The sequence below is a fragment of the Cynoglossus semilaevis genome, chromosome 15, assembly GCF_000523025.1.
Source record: "Cynoglossus semilaevis isolate Cse_v1.0 chromosome 15, Cse_v1.0, whole genome shotgun sequence".
In the NCBI taxonomy this organism is placed as follows: domain Eukaryota; kingdom Metazoa; phylum Chordata; class Actinopteri; order Pleuronectiformes; family Cynoglossidae; genus Cynoglossus; species Cynoglossus semilaevis.
This window is the reverse complement of record NC_024321.1, coordinates 1,350,539-1,371,224: the sequence shown is the minus strand read 5'-3', so window position 1 is coordinate 1,371,224 and position 20,686 is coordinate 1,350,539. Positions and strand designations below refer to the sequence as shown.

The 20,686-nt window shown below is 44.2% G+C and overlaps 1 protein-coding gene across 1 annotated transcript; it reads right to left on the bottom strand.

Annotated features, from left to right (window-relative positions):
• Nucleotides 1–2,348: 2,348 nt before the first annotated feature.
• bcorl1 (BCL6 corepressor-like 1) lies at nt 2,349–19,943 on the bottom strand. Its single transcript, XM_017039427.2, has 12 exons — nt 19,665–19,943; nt 12,876–12,972; nt 9,799–12,144; nt 9,347–9,488; nt 8,700–9,200; nt 7,861–8,051; nt 7,506–7,760; nt 7,240–7,406; nt 6,357–6,502; nt 6,007–6,084; nt 4,436–4,577; nt 2,349–3,880 (listed from the first exon to the last, which is right to left on the bottom strand). The coding sequence occupies exons 2-12, from the start codon at nt 12,879–12,881 to the stop codon at nt 3,496–3,498; spliced, it is 4,359 nt and encodes a 1,452-aa protein (XP_016894916.1). The 5' UTR covers nt 12,882–12,972; nt 19,665–19,943; the 3' UTR covers nt 2,349–3,495.
• Nucleotides 19,944–20,686: the final 743 nt, after the last annotated feature.

The window sequence follows — 20,686 nt, the reverse complement described above, 5'->3', positions numbered from 1 at the left end:
GAATAAACTTTAGTTACCCTCGGGGTCACCTGACACCACAGTAAAACATGTCTGCACAGAGGAAAGGAGCAGGAACCAAATGTTCCACAGTCAAATCTCGTAAACCTAAGAACTCAGCAGTCAACAATCTTAAAGACACGGAAAACGGTTTATTACCAAATTTGGTATTTTAATCATGTAAGTAAAGAGGATGTATTTGTTCAAAAGGTTTAAATTAAACGTTTAAATTAAAAAACATGATATGTTTGGATAAAAGTAAGTAGGGCTTAGTAGTGATTGTAAAATATTTTACTTTTTTCGGATTTTTAAAAAAAAAAAAATTAATATTAAATAATATTGTTTTTTTAGGCTTTTCAACTTATGCATGTGGCGCCATCTAGAGGCAAAAAAGAGCAGCAGGTCGACTTAAATTATCATCATTATTACTACAGATGGATTGTTAACGCCATTTATTTTACAATTGCAATTTAAACACGATTTACAACTGAAAAATTGTGCAAAAAGAATGAAGAAATGAAGAAAAAATAACTTTTGCGGGCTCAATAAAGTTAAATCTCAACTGTCCCACAGTGTTATCAACCCTCCGTAGGGTGTATTACCCTTTCCCACAATTCTATGCACAGTAGAGTTGTAGAATGGAAATATAAGACATACATATTGCGTATATAATAAATTAACTACACGACCATGACAAACAACGTAAAATACATTCTAATTATAAATTAAAAATTCAATGCACATGCACATTGTGGGGCCGCGGCGGAAGTTAGCACTCAGCTGCCGGGGGAAGAGCACCGGAGTGGAGACGCAGGTGAGCGCATCAGGTAATCAACCCGGGACCAAAGAGAGAGGAGAGTAAACAGAGGAGTGCCGAGCACAGTGCGGATTATTGTGAAGAAAAAGGCCTGTTAACTGTCAGCTTCGTTTGGGCTTAGCGACAGAAGCCTGAGAAGATGATCAGCGTTCATCTTAGGCGTTAAATTAGGGTTAACTTTCACCAAACAGTCGAGCACAAACTTTACAGCAACGTACAGTAGTGGCGGACAGACAGTTTGCTATATTTTAATTGTTTATATACTTTAGGTTAAAAATGTTTTTATCACGAAAATAATGAAAATATTGTACCTACCGTAAAATACCGCGAAACTCTCGCGAGAATTGAATGCTGTTATGTACTGTTGTGCTCTGGGTGACTTAATAAAGACCCCAACTTCCCTGTTTGTGTTTACCTCTGCTGTGGACAAAAATAAAGTGAAGAGAGTTAGCTCCGGAGCTAATGTTAGCTTCGGCTCTGGAGCAGAGCACTAAGTTTCCCCCTGTACATTCCAACTACAGTCGGGGCGCCAAAGCAGGAAAAAGGTAACGTGTGACCAGCCGTGTTACAGACACTGTTCGGAAAAAAGAATTATCTCATGTAACTACGTGGACACTTGCGGCTTATAGAGAAGTGCAGCCTTTATATGTACACTATTTTTTTTCTTTTTAAAGTTAGCTTATATTCAGGTGCGCTAAATATAATATACTATAATATACTAACATGTATATATACTGAATATATACCTATATATATATATAATATATATATACTTTTTTTATGGTCTGCATTATCATTGTACCACGGGGATACAACGAAACTGAGCCTCTGCTTTTAACCCATCACCAAGGTGAGCAGTGGGCAGCTTCAGGCGCCCGGGGAGCAATGGGGCACCTCAGTGGTGACTTGGCAGCTGGTGGATTCGAACCTGAAGCCTTCCGTACCCAGGTCCAGTCCGAGAGGCAGCAGCAGGTAAGTCATCACATCTTGTACACGGATCTACAGTGGCTCCTCTGGCCCCTGTACTCAAATCATTGAACAGGGGGGGGGGGAGCATCTAAAGACATGTATTGTTTTTAAATGTGTATCTATGGACTTTGTGATTGAATGCAATTTTTTGATTGTAAATGTGTAGTGTTTTACTATTAAAACAGTAAAAAGTTGTTGTTATTCTGTTCATATATGTACTGTATATACAGTATATATGATGATATATGATATATATTCACACTTTCTGTATATATATATTCAGACTTTTGAATATATACTATAAATATATATACACGTATATTTATATATATATATATATATATAAATATCTATAGTGAGCATGGTGCCACCCAGTTTATTAGGTACATAAATAACTATTAGACAAGGAGACCCCAGTACTACCACAAGTGTCCAAGATCACCTGGACATTATTTCAATGTATATTTAAATTAAACTGTGGTATAGTGCAGTTATAAAATATATAAGGAAGACAGTGAGAAAAACCAGAGATTTACAATCATGCTTTATTCTTGTTTTTTTTTTGTTTTTTTGTTTTGTTTTTTTTATAAAAGAAACTCATAACAGATCAGACTCTCTCTTCCTTCTTGGTTTTTTAACTAAACTAAACTTTTCTTTAAACCTTTAGTCTCTTAAACTTTATTAGTTTGTGACTTCAAACCAAAATGTAATTGATTGTCAACACAAAACTTATCTATGAACTTACTATCTTTAGCACCAGTACATTAAAACTGTACTTCAGCTGTGAAACACTGATGATGGAGAATAAAGGGATTAATAATCTGATCATCATCTCAAAACCAGTACCAACCCCACAAAAACCCTCAAATATATTAATCATAAAGACCTTAAATAAACACTTAGGGAGTCAAACACAAATCACTCTGGGAACTGAGGAGAGGGTGGGGGGGGGGGGGGGGGGGGGCAACACTGCAGTGTCAGGGGCGTGTCCTCTGAGAGAGATTGAGAGATCCACAGGACTCATTTTGATTCAGTTCAGAGTTCAGGAGGAGGAAAACGTGACTGCTGAACATGTCTGGTTCTACGTCGTGGTTTCTTGAGGAGAGCAGGAACCGGGGACCTCAGACCTCAGGAGAACCTTCGGAGAAACCTCACAAGAACCAGAGGAGGGAGAGACATCGCAGAAGCCTGCAGAGGAACCACACGGACCCTTTGAGAGACCTTAGGGGACCTTAGCAAAAAACATCTGAACAGAGGAACCATCACAAACGCTAGCAGAAGATTCTTAGAAGAACCTCAGAGGCTCCATCAGATGAACAGAGACAGAGAGTAGAGGAACCTGATCTGTTTTATGTGCCTTTGGTTTCTGGTTTCTACAGAAACCTTCTCGAACCTCAGTCCAAAATCTCGTCCCCTTAAGGAACGTAGTCAAAAATCAGAAAGAACACTCTAAACACAATCTGGTTGATTTGGCTGCGGGTGGACCAGCTCCTTTCTCCTGATTTGCCGTCGGGGGAAAAAAAGTCTCAATGATGTATAAATAATCCTTTGGAGAAGAACTTGAACCTGATGTCCTTCTCTGTACATTCTTCTGCGAAGGTCCTGGTCATCGTTACCTCTCTGAGGTCACTGCTGGAAACTGGACAAGTCTTTCGAAGCTTCTACTGCTACTCGCGGACGGGAACGTCGCTTGCGAAAAACTTCACCTCCTGCTATCGTCCTCTGGGCTTGGTCTGTTTTTTCTCCTCCTCCTCCTCCTCCTCCTCCTCCTCCTGTTGCTCTTCCTCGTCGTCTTCTTCTAGGACGTGAACAGAAGATCCCAGCAGTCTCTGGACCTCTGGAACACAGCGGACCAGTTCCACGAGTCCGTCCTTCTCCTCGTCCTCCTGCTCCGAGTCCTCCTTCGTCCCTTTCTTCTTCTTCTTCCCTTTGGACGTCGGAGCTAAGGAGGTGCTCACCTGACTGATGGACACTTGTCGCCACAGTTCGGAGCGAGACACACTCACCACCTCCAGGTGAGGGTACCGAGCCCTGAAGATCCTCGCCGACATCTTCAGACGTTTCAGGACATCCGTCAGAAGGAACCAGTTACAGAAGCTGGAAATGAAAAATAAATAAATAAATAAATAAATAAAATAAAAATAAGAAGTCGTACACCTGGTGTATTAAATCTAATTTACAATATAAAGCACAAGTAACCTAAAAATAATAGGAAATACAATGTAAATTAGGTAATTTTAACATGATCCTAAACCAGTATTAAATAGTGGGGCGGGGCCCCTAGAGGGGCATGGCAGAATATGGAATTTGGCACGCTGGACCACTGCTGTAATGCTTGAATGATAACAAACCTCCAGTCACTAGGTGGCAGCAACTCCTACAGTGGTTTGTACTGATAAAAATATACATGTTCATCAGGTTCTCAATAGTATTTCAATGCGGAGGTGTGGAGGAGTGGGTTGGGGCAGTAAGAGAGAGGCGTAAAAAACATTTTTGTCCACAAGGGGGGGGGCATGATAGAAAATAATAGAGATCCACTGATCTAACATCAGTTTGTTCTCTAAAACTTCTTTTCGCTGGTATCTTTCTCTCTCTCTCTCTCTCTCTCAGGTCTCAATGGTTTTCATCCAGATCTGGTCTCTGTGGACTCACCCCTGGCTCAGTGAGACCTGGACGTAGTAACAGGGCAGCAGAGGGTCGGATGAAAACTCAAACAGGAGACAGTCTTTGTCGGAATCCCCATCACTCTTCTCTGTCTGATTCTGCTCTTCCCAGCAGGGTTCCTGCTCCGTCTCTGCAAAGTCCAGAGGAGAAACAGTGGGTTAGGACGCCCTCTATTGGACTGTGAGTTAAGAGTAATGCTGATCACTTTGAAGCAAAGTTTTTTTCTTTTTTTTTTTTTTTTTTTTTAAATGTAAGAAAATTTTACTTACCAAAAAAAACAAATTAAGAAAATAAATCACTATTTTTATTATAAATAAATATCAATGACAATTAAAAGAATATTCAGTTAATAATTCATAAAGTTCTGATGAACATCGGGCAGAGAACTTTACCTCAGTCAAAACACACTGATTTATTATTTATGGTGTATTTAAGCTTCATATAAAACAATAGTTGTGTTCTTTTAATACTTCGTGTGAAGTCCTATTGTTTCTTGTCTTCTTTCATGACAGTAAACATTACTATTCGTCTTCTTCTTTCCGCTGCTATTCTTCTGTCACAAATTACCCTTGATGCTCGTCTCCATTCCATTCCATTCCATTCCATTTGGCCTGCACCCCATTCTTCACATTTTCTTTGCGTGGTTGACCTTAAGTTGCTCCACCTTCCACCTCCTCCCTACTCTCACCACAGATGACAATGTCATCAGCGCTCCTAACTACCGCCTCACAATCCTTACATGTTGTCGTTCACCGCCCTGGCGTGTTGCCCTGGCGTGTCGTACCAAAGGCTCCCGACCTTCTCTGAACTTCTTGAACAGGTCACTCAAAGTGAGTATCGCATCTGTGGTACTTCTTCTCAGCAAAAAAAAAAAAAAAACCACAAACTGAACCTCTCAGCTATAGCTTTGCTGGAAATCTATGTCCCAAACACTAACACTTGATCACCTGTCTCTCCTCCATCTGTTCTCATGCAGTACCTCGTTCATTTACATCATTTGTACGGGGGCGTCAATTACACTTTCAACGTCCGTAGCACACTCTCCTAAAACAAAACAATGTTTCTTTTTCTTCTTTCAGCTCTTCATCTCACCCTATCCCCTGCTTCCTTGACTTTGACCCCAACCACCTTCATGCCCCTCTTTCAAGACATCCAAAAAATCTCCTCTGAGGTTTAAATCTCTTCTCTCCATCACCAACATATTCACCATCTCAGTGCGCGCCCCCTGATCTGCTCATTTCTATATTACTTATAATTGTTGCAACACAGATAATAATTATAATAACATTAATAATAAAAAAAAGTTATAATAATAATGATATTGATAATAATAATAATAGTCGTAATAATAATAACAACAAAAAGAATAATTACCAAAATAATAATAATAACAACAAGTCAATTAATAAAAATAATATATGTGTCTGAACAAGTGAATTAATAAAAATAATATATGTGTCTGAATCCATTATCGTGACAGTTAGAAGCGTTAGAAACAACAAGATAAAACGGATTACTGTTACAACTGAGTAAATACTGATTTTTTTTTTTCCCCTCACCAAACAGCGAGCTGCTATAAAAATCCCACTTGAAGTTGGAATCCTGCTCGGTCCGGCCTTCAAGGTCACTGAAATACTCTGCAAGACAAAGGATGAGGGGGAAAAAAGGTACAGTTAATGAAAGTGTTCTTCGTTTTGACCAGGTTGGTTTGACAAAACCAAAAGGTAGTCTGTTCTCGGGTCAGGAGCAGAGAGATGGAGCGTTCGTGTGAACTAAGATAAATGACATGTAAAAGTCATGCATGAAGGCTAGAATGCTAAAATGCTTATAGCCTTCTCTTTGCCATCTATAGTGTAAAGTTAGTGTATTTTACGTTAAATAAATAATAATAAAAAAATAAAAAAAATACCAGTGAGGAAAGTCTTCATGCCGTGACTCTGAGCCAGTTTGACAGGTGTGTGTCCAGAATATGTGGCCAGAGTCGGGTCAGCGCCGTGGTTCAGGAGCAGCCACACGATGGGGAGGTTGTCACTGGCTACTGCATCATGAAGTGGCCTAAAAGAAATGTAACATCCTATAGTCAGAAACATATGCACAACAGAATTTAGAATCCTCCCGTTGTTGTTGTTTATTATTTACACCACAGGTAAATCCGTGAAAGGAGTGTAAACTGGGAGATGAATTCCAACCTCATCTTCCTGCCACTGTTTTTCGCAATCGATGATAATTTAATTTCCTTCCAGTAATGAGCGATGAGTGAAAACCTCATCCTTCTGTCAGTATTGAGTGACACATTATCATCTCCTCTTCCTCATCTTCCCTTTATTTCTTGTCAATGGAAAGCAACGGAAAATTATCTCCGATAAATGATCGTCTCGTTTTTCCTGGCAGCGATGAGTGATAAATCAATATCATATTTTTCTGTCAGTGTCTTGTTAGAAATGTCTATGTACCGTATATTTTAGGGACTACAAGTCAGTCCGTAGTGTATGTCGCACCAGTGCCCTCTAGCGGCCGTCAGTAGGAAAATAATGAACATGTACATTTTCAGAGGTACAAGAGTAGCAGATACTGGTACACAGGCCTAGAGTGCCCTCTAGTGGCTGTCAGTGTGAAAATAACAAACACGTGAAATTATATATTTTTTATATAAGTCGCACTTGAGTACAAGTCCAAACCCAGCCAAAGGATGAATACAAGTGCAACTTATAGTCAGGAAAATGTGTTCATCTTCCTGCCAGTATCATTGATGAGTGATAAACCTTCGCGTCATCAGCAATGCGTTTTCTCACCGTGTCCCGTCCTGAGCGCTGCAGTTGACATCAGCTCCGTGTTTTAGCAGGATCTGGACGATCTGTGTCCAGCCCCTGGACGAGGCCTCGTGCAGAGCCGTGTAGCCAGCGTTATCTCGTCGATTCACCTCCCCGACGTCCTTCTCTAGACAGTACTCCACCACTTCCTGTTCGTAGAACGCAGACGGTACAGATATCTTGTTACTCTGTTCTTCTCAATCTTTCATCAGAAGCTGATAGAGAATTAGTTTTCTTTTTTTCTTTACCTGATAACCCAGTCGAGCAGCTCGCTGCAGCAGCGTTTCTCCGGCATTTTTATTCACTATGAGTCGACGAACCTCTGGAGGGACCGATCTTTTCTTTGGAGACTCTGAACCACTGCTACGTCCTGACAAACTTTTTTTGGACGGAGAGGATAGAAGTGTTCTGGACACGGGCGAAGGACTGTCTCTTCTCCTTATTTCGGGGACTTCCTCCGGAGGGGTGGGGACCTTTCTTTTACCCAGACATTTGGTCTTCGTCTAAAAAAAACAGACGCATTTATCAGAACAACAGGAAAAATCAGGCGCCATGAAACAAACATCTCGACGACGACGACGACGAAGACATGGAGGCGGTGACCTTCTGCTCCACGCCGTCACTTAGGTGTTTGCTCTTGAACTTCCTCTTCCCCGAAGGCTTGTCACTGTTCTCTGCAGAACCCTCGATGTCCTCGTCTCTTCTCACCGATCCCGATCTGGTCATGAGGCTTCTGAAGGGAGGAGTTTCTGGGCTGGAGGCAGCGGGGCTGAGATATGGATCGGTCTGTGGATCTGTGTTCGGTGACATTTGAAGAAGTGATTATTTTATTTCCAATACTTTTTATTTCATGGTAAAAAAAAACCCAGTATAAATACAGTGTTCCGTTTCTATATCGTGGTTCTCCTTTCTCTACGTCACTACATCAAAGATTTTTTTTTTAATCCGATCTTGTAAAAATGTTTACGCTACATCGCGAAATATAGCAAAAAATAAGACTAAAACACATTATAAAATAATTATACATAGGAAAGTTTTGGCTTTAGAAATGTGGAAAAAAGCGCATTTGCGATCTCTGCTAGCTTTGTTTACCTAGACGAGATTGTATTAGCCATACTATTGGCTAACACAATACGTACTCAGTGTACTATTGGCTAATTGAGCATGCTCTGCTGTTCTTTATGCTGATTGGCTCACGAATACAGTCTAGGGAGGGTTGATAACAGTGTAGGAGAGGTTCGTAAAGAGTAAATATATACGTTAATGATATAATAACTATCTCGCCTCTAGTTTGCGATTTGTCCCATTTTGCGCTGGGTCTTGGAACGCAACTACCGCGATAGGAGAGGGACCACTGTAAAGACTTTTTTTTTTTTACATCAAAACATTTTCTGTCAGTCATTTTTACCATCAACGCATTGACAAAAACAAAGACAAAGTACCTGCTGGACCTTCAGATTCGCGTCTGAGACGGCGTGATTCTTCAGCTTGTCCTCCTCCATCCTCCGGCTTGTCCTTCTTAGCGATGACGTCCTCCCTTTGGTACTTTTTGCCGCAATATCTCTGGCGTTTCTTCTGAGTAGGCGTGTCACCCTCGGTGCTGCTCACCCGGTTCTTACCCGGATTTCCACAATCTGGTTTTAAACGCGGTCTCCCTCTGGGACGCCGGGGGACTGGAGTGGGGGTTGCAGGAGACGAGGGCGAAGCTGGAGGAGAAGCCGAAGAAGGTGGCGGAGGAGGAGGAGGAGGAGGTGGCGGTGGAGGTGGAGGAGGGGGTGAAGGTGTCGCGAAGCCCCACAGGTCGAGCCGAGACTCGTCCAGTCTCCGCCGTCCTCTCCTCAGTCTGGGGAAGGTCGTATCTGTGTCTTTGTCTGCGTCCTGAACAGAAGAGTCCAGACTTTCAGGCGACACTAGAGTCTCTGTCCTCCCAGGACTGGAACTGACTGAAACAGGTTTGAGCACAGAGAACTCTTAAAAGTATGACACGGAGACGACACATACACACACACAAAAAAAACAGTCTCCATCACTGGCCCAATCAGAAAACCACAAGGAGTATTCTAAGACGAGTCCATGCTAAAGAGCTCACCTGGTTTCTTCTGGGTTCTCTGGACTGAAAGTTCCACATTTGCGGTAGTGATCTTGTTTTTCTTCGTCGTCTCTTTACCCGGAGAACAGTGTTTTGTCGCAGGCAGACTTTGCTCCAGAATCGGTGAAGGTTGTTTTTTCTGCTGAAACACAGCGATTGAGTGAGTGAAAGAGACAGTCATCCATTCACACTCGCATTCATTCTTATGGGGAGTTCAGAATCCTGTATGTTTTGATACAGTAGAATCCCCCCCATATAAAACCCAGACACACACCAATTCAAGGCCTGGGGACCAAATGTGGCCCACCAAGTCATTTTGTGTGGCCCCGCGGGAGCCAAATGACCTATCGACTAGTACTGGCCCGCGGGCCGGATTAAAAAGCTGAACGGGCCACATCAGGCCCACGGGCCTTACTTTGCCCATGCCTGAAAAATAACTCCAAAGAATTTACCTTTTTATTGGAGAATATTTTATTTGGAGTGTTTTCCTCCTCGTTTTGTTTCTTCTCTGCAGCTTTCTTTATCGTCTCCGCCGTCTTCTCCCTGGTCACTTTTTTAGGATTGCCTTTCTTCTGTTTGACTGCAGCAGCTGGGTTCGATTTTCCTGGCGACTCCTCTTTGGTTCCATTTGTTTCCCTCTCCGGGTTTTCCCGCACCCTTCCTCCTCTCTCCTCCTCACCCTGGCCTGTCAGTACAGATTTGGCCTTTCCCTCTACATGTTCACCTGCAAGACCGAGCGACGCCACACCTTCTGTCCTCAGCATGTCCCCTTCTAACACCTGGGCGAGTTTGCTCTCCGTTTTCTTCTCCTTGGCAGATGTGCAGCCACTGAAAGGATGCGGCTGTCCGGGTTTTGAGGAGCTCTTTTTGATTCTCTCGCTGCCGCTCTCATCTTGATGGTTCTCCAGAGGTTCCGGGGACGCCGCTCCGTGCCACTTCTCCACAGACCAGTAGGATGGAAAAGCGGAACGTTTCGGAGGAGGTTCGTGGCTCCCGGGCTTCGGAAGGTCCGTTTTCGCTGCTGCGACGGGTGACGGCTGAGGTTGAGCCTCAGAGGTTTCCACGGGTTGCTGTTTGATGACGGAGGTGAGGCTGGGCAGTGGAGACTTGAGCGCCTCCCACTGATCTTCGTCAGGACAGGACTGACTGCGGTGATGACCAGGGAACCCCGCGGTTCCTTTGGTTTTCGGAGATGCGTGGATTCCTTTCTTCTGACCCGGGTGAGGCAGGTGAGATGCCTTCAGCCACGTTGGACTGACGCTGGTGGAGTAGGCCCCGGCGGAATTGGAGTTTGAGCTGGACAGAGCAGATTTCAGAGCTCCTTTAGAAGAGCCATTCTTAGTTATGGCTGTGCTGGTGTTTTTCGCGTGTGCGACACCGTGAGAATGCTGACTGCTCTTCATCGCGCAGGATAACTTTTTTCCCCCTGACGACACATGTTCTCCTTGATCAACGATCGAAATGAGCTCCTGCTTGGCGAAACTCTGCAGCTCGTCTGCAAATGTTCCCTTTCCGTCTTTCCCTCGCAGAGTAGATGCCAGGATGGGACTGGCCACACCTACGTATGTCCCTGGGATATTTTTTATCGAATCCTCCGAGGACCCTTTACCCCAGGCGGCTTTGTGGTCGGGTGTCTGGTGGTTATGGGTGTGTTTCGGGTGAGAACCATTTCTGTGGGTGTTCGGTAAAACGGGGAACTGCGCCGCCGAACTGTACGACCTCTTCGAGTTCAGGAACTCCTTCGGATTCGATTCGGCGCCGTGCGTGTCCAGTGGAGAAGCCGGAGCATCGCCGATGCATTTCGGACGCTTGGATTTCGCCGACAGGTCCAGGGGGACATCTCTGGATTCTCCCGGACAGACGATGCGGTCCTCAGAGGCCGACTGCAGAGAGGTTTTCAGAGAGTTTCTGTTCTTCTCCACATGGTTGAGCAGTCTGCTCTGAGAGGTGATGCTGGCCAGTGCCGAACCGCAGCAGATGGCAGCAGTGGGAGAGATGGTGTAGTGGGTCGGAGCCGCTGAACTCATGGACGGGTGTTGCAACGGCAGGGCCATCGCCGTTGGGGCCACCACGGAGGCTAAGGACTTGTGTTCTCCCGCAGACTTCGAGTTCCTGCTCAGCGAATGGTTGGACTTTAGTTTGGAGGAGGACGACCCTGATTTCCTCTCTGCAGAAGAAGTCCGACCTACAGAGAACTGGTACGGATAAGACCTCAGGAGACCCGAGGTCTGAGGCTGGACATTTTTGTGGAACTGACCGGACGTGGCTTCTCTCAGTGCCGTGATCTGACCCAGTGCTGGTGGCAGAGTGATTTTACAGAGCGGAGAGGAGAAGTTAGGGGAAGGCAGGAAGGCAACAGGTGGAGCTGGTTTGAACATGGCTGAGCACTGAAAGCCAGCAGATAGGGACTGGGCTTTTCTGCCGGACATCACATTACTGTGGCAGGGGTTCGAGTCCTCGCAGCTGGCCTTCACGCCGCCTGACCGCGGTGGCGAAGAGAAAATACCATCCACCTTGATTTTGGAGTTCTCTAGTCTTTTGTCTGCTCGCTTCTCTCCTGACATGGCTGCATTATTGGGCTGGTGAGACGAGCTGCCGGAGTCCAGGCAGGCTCTGAGCGTCTTACAATCTGAGGTTGGAGTGTTCTTGTTCTGCTGACTGAGGGAAACATTGCCTCTGAACTCAGGGGTCAGTGTCTGTGGGGGATTTCCCACCATTCCTGTGGATGCTTTTGTCTGAGCACTGATTTCTCTGCTCACCGTGGCTCCATCCGCTACGTTCATTAGTGTAGGTTCCACCTGGGCAACGACACGAAACATGAAATATCCAGGAATTAATCAAATTTACATGTTCATTGTTTTTACACTGACTGCCACTAGGGGGCACTCTAGGCTTGTGTACCAGTATCTGCTACTCCTGTACCGTTGAAAATGTACGTTCATTTTTTTTACACTGACAGCCACTAGGGGGCACTCTAGGCTTGTGTACCAGTATCTGCTACTCCTGTACCATTGAAAATGTACATGTTCACTGTTTTACACTAGAGGGCACTCTAGGCCTATTGTACCAGTATGTGCTACTCCTGTACTACTGATAATTTAAATGTTCTTTTTTTTTTTTACACTGACAGCCACTAGAGGGCACTCATTTTGACAACCTTCCATAAAACAAACTGACCAGACCAGAAGTGAATGTGTAGAACCAACCAAGAAAACAAGGGACAAGTGAATAACTAAATATGGTATATATAGAGTTAGTATATAATATTTACCTTTTTCTTGTTCATATTGACAATGATTTACAAGTGTCTACAGACTTCGGTCTAAACCAAATCGTTTAAGAGAACATTTTGTGACACTGATGTGTTGTGTCTAGTTAGTATATAAATATACAATATACAATGATATACAATGATTTGCAAGTGTCTACAGACTTCGTTCACATTTTGTGACACTGATGTGTTGTGTCTGATGTGTTTGTGTCTTTCTTTTGCGTAGGCTCTGGAGCCCGGTTATAATACCAGGCGTACCTGCATAGGTGTTTCTTTAACACAACATCCCTCAGAGAGGAGCAGAGTCCTGCAGGTAAGGTAAGGTTCCTCCTCCAACTTCACTCTCAGCGATAAACTGTAAAAAAAAAAAAAAGAAAGAAAAAAGACAAAGAATGTTATTTTAGTAAAAAATAACCTAGATTCTACTATAAAGAAATAAAGCTGCAAAAAAAAGAAAGCGAAAAACAAAGAAATATATCCTGCTAAACAAAGAAATATATCCTGCCAGTGCCGGCAACAGATCAAAACGTATTTATCGATCGTGATGGTGATCGTCTTGACGGAAAAAAGTGAAAATTTGGAGAGTAAAGCAAAGCATTTATCACTTACTTAACACATTTCTGTTCAGGAAATGACACCCAGATAAGAGCCGTCACCTTGTCCGCTACTGATTTTCATCAGATTTCTTTGCTCTTCACATCAGAGTAAACTCATACAGTCCATGGAGGTTACACCCATTAACCGCTATGTTTGAACTTTCTGATGTATGACTAATTTTCCAATTTTTTTTTTAATATTTATTTTCGCCCATAAATACAAACGTCACCTTTGGAAAGCAACAGCAGCGGCAGTTTTTGAAGCACAATATTTGTCAGCGGCAACAATAACAGCAGAGGCTTTAGATGTAACAGCAGCACCGGCACTAAAGGTATCAGCAGCAACTTTAGCACGAGTAGCGTCGGTACCAGCTTTGGACGTAGGAGCAACTTTGGCAGCACAAGTAACAGCAGCTGTACCCGATTTGGCAGCAGCAGTATCTGCTTCAATAGCAGCAGCAGCAGCAGCAGCAGCAGGGGGAGCAACAGATTCCAAAATGTCCCAAAACCAACCACTAAGCCCAGCAATAACAGTGCAACACATGAGCCAAGTAAAAATGAGTAGTCGATGAGTTGCCACCATGAACTAACCAGCGTGAAGGACCAACCGAAAATTTCTAAAAGTTTTTATTTCACATGTTTGTTTGTTTTTATTTTGTTCTAAAATCTCATCTAATATAGGGATTGGATTCTCTGGTATTTTTTTTTTTAAGTTTTAGATTCATTATAAACAAATGGATAAAATGCAAATTTTCCTTTCATAACTTCAACAGTTTGACAAGAAATTCTTCTTGACATTTCTGTGCTGATACGACTGAAACGTTTTCCTCTGACGTTTGTGCCGGTTTTTATGGAGAGAAAAAAAAAAGAGAAGAGATTAACTCCGTAAATGGTGTTAAGGGATTTAACCGGAGCTTCCCCAGTTTTTACTGTTCTGCGATTATGATTATTATTTTTTTCTTCTTTCAATAAGAAATGCTTACAACAGACCTCAAACCAAAGCCAACGCTTATAGGGTCCCATGTCTGCGGGGGCCCAGCTGTGCTCTGATAGGCTCCTACAGCAATCCATGCAGGACAGAATCAGCAGCGGTGAATGAAAAGCAGCCAGTTTGTTCTAAATCCATAGAGAGATGTGAATAAAGGAGCAAACGGTCGGTTATTTACAGCATGTATGGCCAAAGTCACATTTGAAGAGGTGACTTTAGACCAAGGAGTGTGTGAAAAGCTGCTGTTGATGTCAAACGTCAAAAAGACAAATCCAACGCGGATCTTGAGCGGGACCACCTCAATCCGGACACGCATGTCGTCGGTGTCTTAGGTAAAACCTTTGTGCAAACACCCAGTCCAGACCAGACGGCGTCTCCTCCTCCAGTCCTCCAGCATTCTGTGACAGCGTCTCCTCCAGTCCTCCAGCATTCTGTGACACAACAAGGATGGTCGCAATCAACACGTCTCCAAGGACGTCCAGCAGTCCCCTTTCTCCGGACACCTTCAGATCCAGATCTGTTCTCCAAACTTTATCTCCCGCCAAACGCCTCGAACGTCTCAAAAATCCATTTCCATGTCCTCGAAACACCCAAACACCCTGTCTCCGAACGCCCCGAACCGCCTCGCCAAACCTTCATCACCTGTCTCCGAACAGGTCCCTGCTTCTGTACAACAACTTTATTACCATTTATCGTTGATCATAACGTGCTCTCCCGCAATTACTGACTAAAGAAAAGAGAATCATTGACGTCATCAGGCACTTCTGAAGACGTCCAATGATGTTTTTCCAGACCAAATCTGTCCTGTCAAGGTACGAGCATATCCCAATAACATTAATCAATAACTCTCTCTCCCTCTCTCTCTCTCTCTCACACACAGAGAAAGAGAGAGAGAGAGAGAGAGAGACCAAACAACACAGCAAACTGCATGGACAGAACATTTTCCGAGCAACTCGGACTGAAAACTTGTACCGAACTAAACATACACTGAAGTCTCCACAGTCCGGACACAGACACCCCCCCAGACCGTACAGCCCAGGTACCCACCGACCGAACGGCCGCGGTCCAGTCCCTACAGCCCCAGACCGAACCTCGTGCACAGCCCACGGAGCCCTCGTGCCCGAACACACGTCGCTCCTGCCTCGAAGCACCACAGCACCTCTGTCGCCGCGGGTCATCACCTTCAGCCGGGGTAAGCGCCGTTACGGTGGCCGCTAACCTCCACTTACGGCAGAGTTCCAGACAGCAGGGACAGCCGCTGAGCACCACCTACGGTCCGTGTGCGGACTGCCGGAGTGTCCGATGAAAAACATCTCTCCCCGGTCTTAAAAACATGGTCCGCTCACGGCGAAGTCTCCGCGGACTATCTGGGTCTAGACCCAGTTTCCAGCGGACTACCCGCCCCCCACCCCTTTCTCTCTCTCTCTCTCTCCAGGTCCGACCCCGGACCCACTTCTGTCCTCCCTCCCTTTCGGTGTTGGATCCACAGACTATATAAGGTCTATGTTTGAAACAGGTTTTTAATATGCATCCCTGTCCGACCAGAGTACTGCTTCGTCCTGCTGGATCCTGGCCCATGTTTCTCGGGACTGTCTAAAACCACTTCAGCACTGACAGACATTACAACAAACCTCCGAACCACGGAACCCTCAGAACCTGAGAATCTTAGAACCTGATGAGAGCCTAATCCGGTCCTCCGCTGCGAGTCTCCCCTCCTCTGTCCTCGTCCCCCTGACTGTGTTTTCTGGAATAATCCCGGGTCTAATCCCGTGCTAAAAAACACGTATTCATGATAAACACTCACGAACCATCGGGTCCAGATGGCATGTGAACGACGAGAAGACGCGACTCCGGAACCTCCGTGTCCGAGCCTTCGGCGTCTCCTAGGTTCGTCCGCGGCTCCACTCGGTTGCTCTCGGCTTATCTCGGCTCTGGACGGGTTGTGGTCATAAATATCCGGAGCGGCGTGTAGGAGTCCGGGGGTCTCCTTGTCGGAGGTGGTTCCGTGTGTCCGGTCTCAGTGGTCTGGGAGAGGACCGAGGACTGAGGGGCACTGGGAGCTGACTGGGACTGGAGCTGGGAGATGTAGTTTCAATCAATCCACGCCCTGGATTCGCGGTGGCGAGGCCCGTGTCGCCGCGACTACAACTCCCAGCATGCACCGCGCTCTGCAACCGCTGAGGGGGAAATTGAGGTCCACAGACCACGGAGAGTAACGGTGCTTTGGACCAGAGGGGGGGGGTTTAACGAGAACCAGGGCTGAATTGAGGGCTTCCACAGAGAACCGGGTCACGGCAGTGATCTGTTCCAGAGACCGAATCAGACAGCGTCGCAGTAGATGTTTTTTTTTGTTTTTTTTTTTTATTTTGGGTCGTTAATGTGTTTGATAGCGTTTCACGAGGTTGTATTGGATATTTACTAACTGGAGCACGTTGTTAACATTTCACGTGACTGACTTTCACCTACAAACCCGGAGATTTGTTACTTCACCGACATCACGTCACTCAGTTTACTGTATGGCCAAAAAGCAAATCTTATAAAGGAACATATAACATCTGCCTTCAACTGTATAGATACATACACAACAAGCTCGTTATAAAATCACCAAAGTGATGAGATTTGTTTAACCCTTTACTTCGTCTCAAAGTCAGAAACCAGCCCAGTCGGTTAATACCCAGTACTGTAATACTCGAGAAAAACCAGAACGTTGTTACAGAATGGTGTCTCCAACGCATGACTTTGTACTTTGGCGATGTAGTCTGAATGATTTTACCCCTCAATCAGTACAACTTAGGTCCAATATGCTTCATTTTACCAGGTCTTCGGGAGGAAAAACCCCGCTCGCTCTTATTTCATGTTTACAAATGCGGTTGAGTCTTCATTTCTGAAGCAGGTTACACTTCACAAATTACATAGAAATCAAAAGTGGTCAGAGTACATTTCTAACTGTTCATTTCATGGTATTGGACCAAGACAGGACAGGATGTATGTGTCACTAATAATGGGAAAATTCTAGGAACATTTTTAGTTTTGTTTTTTTTTAAAAAAAAGGTACCATTTAACTCAGCTCTCCTTGAAATTCTAGGAACATTTTTAGTTTTTTTTTTTTTTTTAAAGGTACCATTTAACTCAGCTCTCCTTTGAGCTGAGTCTCAGACTTTTTTTTGTTCTGACGATTAAGTTGTGTTGTCAGACACAAGTAGCTACAAATCAAATGTGCATCTTTTCTTTAACACTATACTTGATCGCCGGTTCTGTAAAAGCAGAGTGGAGCCGTGATTCTCTGCCTCAGGTAACGCAGTAAAACCTAAGAAAGAAATTGCTCCACAATAACATTTTGAAGCTTGTTCTTGGGCATCAGGGTGAACCGGTGACCGGTCCAGAGTGTAACTACACCTTTCATTATGATGTCAAGACCGTTGAGCTCCACCATTTGCAGGGTGAACCGTTACAAATGAAAACTAACTAACAACCTAAATGTAAAAGTTAAACACGTCATCAAGCTGCTTACTCCCAACGCTTCTTCGACCTCTAAAACCTGGATCCTGTAACTGCGATCACACGGGAACGTCCGGCCGTTCCTGTTTACATCTTTAGATACTTCTGCTGTCATCACGACACGAGCTAAATGTGAAGACGCCGAACTCAACGCATCACATCCAACTTCCGTGATCATCTTCAAATCTGCAGCCGTCGGGACTTCAATCCAGACATGTCACAGACCTGCCGCACTGGAAAAACAACTAATTTCCCCTATTTCTTAACACTTGTGGTGACTGAGGAAATAACCGTTCGCAGGCAGGGCGACAACTGACTGTGACTGTAACACACCAGGACAAACAGAGAGAGAAAGGACAAGAAGCGTGGACATTCGTCTCCATTCATCCGTACCATTAACCTGGGACTCTAATGATTACGCCGCTTCAAACACGGTTCTTCTCTCTCTCTCTCTCGGTGTGTGTGTGTGTGTGTATGAGAGAGAGAGAGAGAGAGAGAGAGACAGAGAGGGAGTTTAGTAATGGCTGACAGATGGTCATATCTGAAATTGAGAAACTAAAGCCCTGATTGAAAAAAAAAACGGAAAAAACCCCGTTGAATCTCTAGAACAGCTTTGAGATCTGGACACAATGATGATCTTTAAGAGAGATTTGCAAAAAAAAAAAAGTAGTAGTGGGCTTTATTTTTGGTGGGGAAAAAAAGTCATTTTCTTATTTTTTTATGATTATTTTGTTTTTAACTCCTTTAGTCTAAACAAATAATATATCTGAATAATGAGTCAGATATAATAGTTTATGTTTTTTTTTCAATTACAATATTATTCATTATAATATTCTGATACTTCTTGGATCAAACGTAGTTTATGTTTTTTTAATTACGATATTATTCATTCTAATATTCTGATACTTCTTGGATCAAACAAATCTCCCCCTTTTCCTTCTTTTCCACTAGTCTAGAATGGAGTGAAAATAAGTCTGGTGACCTCAATCCAAAGGTGTTTCAAAGGTGTTGGTGTCTCATCATTTAAACAACAACAAAAAATAAAAAGGCTGTGGTTTTACAAATCACACCTGAACATCTAAGAAGGATGTGAGGAGTTGCTAATCCACTGAGATGCCTGTGGCTCTTCGTCAACAGGGCGATTTTAATCGGGGGATGTTGCCTAAATGTGGAATTGCTCAGTCATTAATCGGTGGAAAAATAACACACCAAGCTTAGGCCTGACCTGGTGAACGACGTCCTCCCTGGAGGTGACCGTAATCTGGACAAGACCATCCACTTCACTCAGACAACAGAAGAAGAACTTCTTCCATCTTTGTGAAAGTGTGCGCAATCTTTCTGGAGCTGCGGTTTAGCAGCAGTCACGGCGACGGAAGCTCCAGGAAACAGAACTAACATCACCAGAAAATTAACAGTAGCAACAACATTTTTTTTTAGCAGCACCAATAACAGTAACAGTGGCAACAGCACAAGCTTCGGCAGCGGCGGCGGCGGCGGCAGCTCGATCAGGTTTAGCATTAAATAGTAACAGCAGCAGCCGCTCTAGCAGCACTAAGTGGACCACAGACCAATTTTCTCGTTTAGGTTCCGTCCTGTTTTTTTGGTTGTTGTTGTTTTTTTTTTGGACCACTTGTCATAAATCACCGCATCACCCGTGTCCTGCAGATACAGTGTCCTGGTTTTGGACAGACGACACGTCGCGCACACGCGTGGTCGCGGACGCGGACCGCCTCATCTCGACAACACAACAACTTGAGACACACGGCGGTGTCTCCCAAGAACACCGAGCCCGAGGTGAAACCCGAATCATCTCATGATCTAGCGTTGCACGAGCTCCGGGCCAAAGTTGGTCGGAGTTTTGTGTAGTGTTTTTGTTTTACCCCCGGTTGTCGGAATGCCTCCTTAAATGCCCCGCTGCCCGGAACGCCTTTGTTATTAGTGATCCAGGCTGTTGCAGCGCCTTACCTTCAGCTCTGAGCTGCTGCACACCGATAACCTGCTCACACCCAGAACCTCTTGCAGCCTCCGCACCAGACCTCATCCGTGAACGAGACTTAGACTTTGTGGGTCTAGATCCAGGGCCAGGTTCTGGCTCGTCCTCTCAAATTTTGCCTTATTTCCAGTTTGGGGTCTGCAGCAGCTGGAGATGGGAATCGCGCTCCCTGGGTCCTAGCGCCGACACACCGGAGAAGAAGGGGAGAGTACAGAGGCGCCGTCGCTGGCTGTCGAATCTGTCAGGACTGGGATTTTCTGGTACAGAATCTCCCTTTTTTTTTTTTTTTTTTTTTTTTTAAGCCCAGACGGTCAACAAAGACTGAACACAAACTATACACACACACACACCGATTAAATCATTATTATTTTTATCTCGTTCTTAGAAAGTATCCAATGAATTTTGGACACACCGATTAAATCTTTTTTTTAATCTAGTTCTTAGAAAGTATCCAATGAATTTTGCCAATGCTTTCAACATCACAATCAAATCAAGAAAGTTTGGTTCACGTTCTTTGAAAAGTCAGTTAAAAAGGACAAATCTGTAGATTATTTACTCAAAAATCACAGAACTTGATGTGTATCTCCGTTTAAACAGTCGGTTTGCTTAACAACAGACAATCATGGATTGGATGAGTGTCTGTAGAGATGACAATTTTCTGTTCATGGCAGATAAATCTTCTATCTTTAGATTCCTTATTCCGCCAGTTGACAATTTGAGGGAAGATAATGGAGGCTGGGCAGAGATACTGCATTGCTTTAGCTCTATCATGAATGATTCAATCTGAATAAAACTTTCCATGAGTGATACTTGTGTTGTTGAGGATCAAACAACCCATTCATGTTATAGGTTCAAATTAGCACTCATCAGTTTCGACAGAGAATGTAAACATTGACCTTTTGGTGAAGCCTTCTCAGACGAGGTGACCTCATCTAATATGATTAGGACACCGAGTGCCAACTGCTAATAACAACGTACCAAAGAGTCTTGTAAA

What these genes read in the sequence shown, in the direction of transcription:
- bcorl1 (XM_017039427.2), bottom strand. An exon ending in GTGACGGCGTGGAGCAGAAG is followed by an intron (nt 7,761 to 7,860) that starts GTCACCGCCTCC and finishes TGTTTTTTTTAG; the next exon opens with ACGAAGACCAAATGTCTGGG. An exon ending in CAGGTCTCACTGAGCCAGGG is followed by an intron (nt 3,881 to 4,435) that starts GTGAGTCCACAG and finishes TTTCATTTCCAG; the next exon opens with CTTCTGTAACTGGTTCCTTC.